Source organism: Schistocerca piceifrons, chromosome X (assembly GCF_021461385.2).
Source record: "Schistocerca piceifrons isolate TAMUIC-IGC-003096 chromosome X, iqSchPice1.1, whole genome shotgun sequence".
In the NCBI taxonomy this organism is placed as follows: Eukaryota; Metazoa; Arthropoda; class Insecta; order Orthoptera; family Acrididae; genus Schistocerca; species Schistocerca piceifrons.
Genome location: NC_060149.1, coordinates 661,371,881 through 661,375,816, shown reverse-complemented (window position 1 = coordinate 661,375,816; position 3,936 = coordinate 661,371,881). Strand labels below are relative to the sequence as shown.

Here is a 3,936-nt window from a genome sequence, read left to right as displayed (position 1 = left end):
TAACAGAGATGTTAATGTTGTGTAACCACTCGACCACAAATATCGGGGCAACGGTCATATGAGTGCACCCTGCATTGTTGCCACATGTATCCAAGATGATGGCGTTGACGTCATCCAAGATGGCGGCATGTAGACTTGGCAACAGCGCATGATATCATCTAAGGTGTCGACTGTGACGTCATCGAAGATGGCAGATTTTGGCGGGAAGAAGGTCACCTCCACTAACCTAACCCCTAACCCAGAAAAACGGCGGGAAGTTCAAATTCCAACAGGATAATGCATCACACCACTGTTATCTCTACTAAGCTAAGAAAATCGTGGGAAGACAGCTCACCTGGCCTACCTCTACTAACCTAACTCACCTGACGGCACTTCTTCCTATGAACTGGCGCCAAGTTCGAATTTTGAAGGTAAACAAAGGTCAATTCGCATATCTCTACTGAGTGAAGAAAAAAGCGTGAAAGAAAGGACACTTGGACTAACCTCAGTCACCTGACCGCCAACTCGTCCTAAGGTTTTGTGGGAAAAGGACTTGGACGTAAGTCTTTATTTAAACAATTCCATGCAGTACGGCCATTCAGTGTGTTCACCATGAAGTCTGGACTCCAACTGACTTAGTACACAGCGCCACCATCAGAGGACGCCGTCGTCCAAAATGGCTGCCACGATTTCAGGTGATGACGCAAGTACCATTATCCAAAATGGTGGGAAACAGTGTATTCAACCCGAGGTCTAGACCTGGTACCCAGTACCGGCACCAGAGGGCGTTACCGTGACGTCAGCTGATGATGCAAGTACCGTTACCCAAGATGGCGGCAATTTTTTTTCTCCACTCAGATAACCCGAATTGGTGGTGTACATTCAGACACTGTTTGGCTGTCGTTTTCAAACCAGGACACAGCAGCTTTCAATAGCTGCCTTACATGTAGACATTTGATGGAGGACTGTAGCCACAGTTCACTACATGAGGTATGGAAGAGTATGATAACGGAGGAATGTAGGACGAATAAGTACAAGAATTCTATTCAGCAGATTGCGACAAAGCAGAGGGATGGACACAGAATAGGTCTCGTTACCAGCACATACCCATGCGCATGCACAATCTGCCCAGATACTCATCATGAAGCATTCACTCTCCCAAAATGCAAGAGACGTACAGTTGATATCAATTTGCTTTGGTGTGAACATATTTGTATATGCCATATATATAACATTGAAGAGCAGCTGCTCACCCCCATCCTTGTGGTAGTGCCAAATGTGTTCTATCGACCAGCTATTGGTGTTTGAGCAGGATGAGTTTAAAAGCTATGTTGCTTGTAAGCATACAGCTGAGGACTGACTTATAGCCTCCTTGTGGTTGGTCTCGGGAGGGATGAAGGCTAAAGGAGAAAACCCTGAAAGAAAATCTGGAGTGGGGCCCCAAAGGCGGTTGGAAGGCGTACTACGTCCCCTTTCGGCAGCTCCTGCAACCGAAGTGATACCAGACGTATTGGCTTGCCTTTCCTCTGGATATTATCATTTAGGTTGAGAGGGAGACCGTGATGATTGGGCAATTCACGTGTCTGCATATTTATCGCTCAGGCCTGTAGCATCTTGGAGACGACACTTCAGCGACGACCAAGGACTTTGGCACAACACGGGAAGAGGCAGTTACCGATTATAAGCTCTGTCTGATTGGCGTAAGACTCGAGTGCCAGGGGCCACTTCCAACGGTGGGAGAGATCATTCCATCTCATTGGACAGCTACCACCCGCCTCAAGCTGGGCAGCCCCAGCCAATAAGGAGCTCTCCCGCCACTATCCGCCTGCTTCACAGGGTGTGTGAAGCTTAGAAGTAATCTTCGACAAGCGGATTGATATAGTAGACCTACCAACAACAAAAATGAAATAATAAAGAAATCACTATTTCGTATTGCCACCTGGAATGTTAGGACCATGTGTCCAAGGTACATTGACGATGCCCAAGAGATTGATTTCATCTGTAAGACTGCCGTAATTGACAGAGAGCTCCACCATTCGAATACAGGAGACGCGGCTTCCAGACGTGGGCCCTATCAGGGAGGATAATTACACATTCTTCTGGCAGGGGAAGTCTCAAGACGAGCCAAGACTTCATGACGTAGGATTTGCTGTTAAAAACGCCCTTCTGGACTGTACTGTGCCACCATCCGGTGGAACAGAGAGAATTATTGATTTGAAAATAAGCTCCTCAAGTGGCACTGTCAGCATCCTAAATGTGTACGCTCCTACCTTATCATCCAGCATGGAAGAGAAGGATACGTTTTATGACTTACTCAGTGACAGAATAGCCAAGGTACCTAGCACCGAGACACTGTATATTCGAGGGGACTTTAATGCTAGAGTTGGATCAGATAATGACATATGGCCGAATTGCCTGGGACATTATGGGATGCGAAAAATGAATGAAAATGGCCAGAGACTGCTTAAAGTTTGCTGCTTTTATGGACTCTGTATCACAAACACATATTTCCAGCTTACGGATCAGCACAAGGTGTCTTGGAGACACCCACACTCTCATCACTGGCATCAACTTGACTTAGTCATTGCTAGGCGTACTGGTCTCAAAAATGTGCTACTGATACGAAGTTATCATAGTGCTGATTGCAACACAGACCGCGCCCTAGTGGCGTGCACATTGAGGCTCACTCCTAAGAAATGTCACCACGCTAAACCGAGAGGTCATCCCCGTACCAACACAGATCATGTTCATGACACACAAAGAAAGCAGGATTTTGCCAGCAATTTTGAAAGTACTTTCCCAGGAAACGTGCAAGCAGAAAGGAATGTTGATAAGAAATGGGTAAAACTCTCGGGTGCAATCTACAACTCAGCAGTATTGGCCTATGGAATAAAAGGAAAAAGAAATAAGGACTGGTACGAGCAAAATTTGGAAGAAATGGAACCAGTCACTGCGGCTAAACAGAAAGCCCTGCTTGCTTACAAAAGAAACCCAAATGAAAGAACTCGAGATGACCTACGAAAAGCAAAGAACAGGGCACAGCAAACATCCAGGAGATGCGCAAATAACTACTGGCTGAATTTATGTGCAGGTATACAGAAAGCGGCCGACTCTGGGAATGCTAAGGCAATGTACGATGGTATTAAGAAAGCAATTGGACCAACTGTCAGAAAAACAGCTCCTCTGAAGCCCAAGACAGGTGATGTCATTACCGATGAAGGCAAACAAATGGAACCCTGGGTTGAACACTACCTCGAGTTGTATGCAGCCGAGAATGAAGTTAGCAAGGATGCATGTGACGCCATCAAACAAATGCCAGTTATGGAAGAACTAGATGCAATGCCTACTATGGAAGAACTTAGTAGAGAAATAGATGCTCTTGCTAACGGAAAGGCCCCAGGTGAAGATGGGATCCCTGCAGAGGTTATTAAGTATAACAAGTCTGTTCGTCTCAAACATTTATATTCACTTATCACAACCAGCTGGGAAGAAGGTTATGTTCCGATGAGTATGCGGAATTCGAGGATAGTTACTCTATATAAACAGAAAGGGAACAGAAGTGACTGTAACAATTACCGAGCCGGGAAAGCTTATGCAAGAGCCATCCTAATGCGATTACAGATCTTAGTTTCCAGAATCTACCCAGAATCTCAGTGTGGCTTCAGGCCCGGCTAATCAACTGTAGATATGATCTTCTCCTTAAGACAGCTACAAGAGAAATGTCGTGAGCAGCAGAGGCCACTTTATATTGCTTTCATTGACCTTGTTAAAGCGTTTGATTTAGTGAGCAGAAATGGGCTTTTCAAACTGTTGCAGAAGATTGGATGGATGCCGGCTGGAGTGGCCGTGCACTTATAGGCGCTACAGTCTGGAACCGCGTGACCGCTACGATCGCAGATTCGAATCCTGCCTCAGGCATGGATGTGTGTGATGTCCTTAGGTTAGTTAGGTTTAAGT

General features: G+C 45.9%; 1 protein-coding gene across 1 annotated transcript; it reads left to right on the top strand.

The window, feature by feature from the left end:
• Positions 1-1,923: 1,923 nt before the first annotated feature.
• LOC124722584 lies at positions 1,924-3,654 on the top strand. Its single transcript, XM_047247721.1, has 2 exons — positions 1,924-1,945; positions 2,003-3,654. The coding sequence occupies exons 1-2, from the start codon at positions 1,924-1,926 to the stop codon at positions 3,652-3,654; spliced, it is 1,674 nt and encodes a 557-aa protein (XP_047103677.1).
• The last annotated feature ends 282 nt before the right edge of the window (positions 3,655-3,936 follow it).

Excerpts from the sequence above, each read along its gene's own strand:
- LOC124722584 (XM_047247721.1), top strand. The coding sequence starts at position 1,924 with ATGTTAGGACCATGTGTCCAAG. Across the intron at positions 1,946-2,002 it reads GTTAGGACCATGTGTCCAAG|AGAGCTCCACCATTCGAATA; the intron begins GTACATTGACGA and ends CGTAATTGACAG.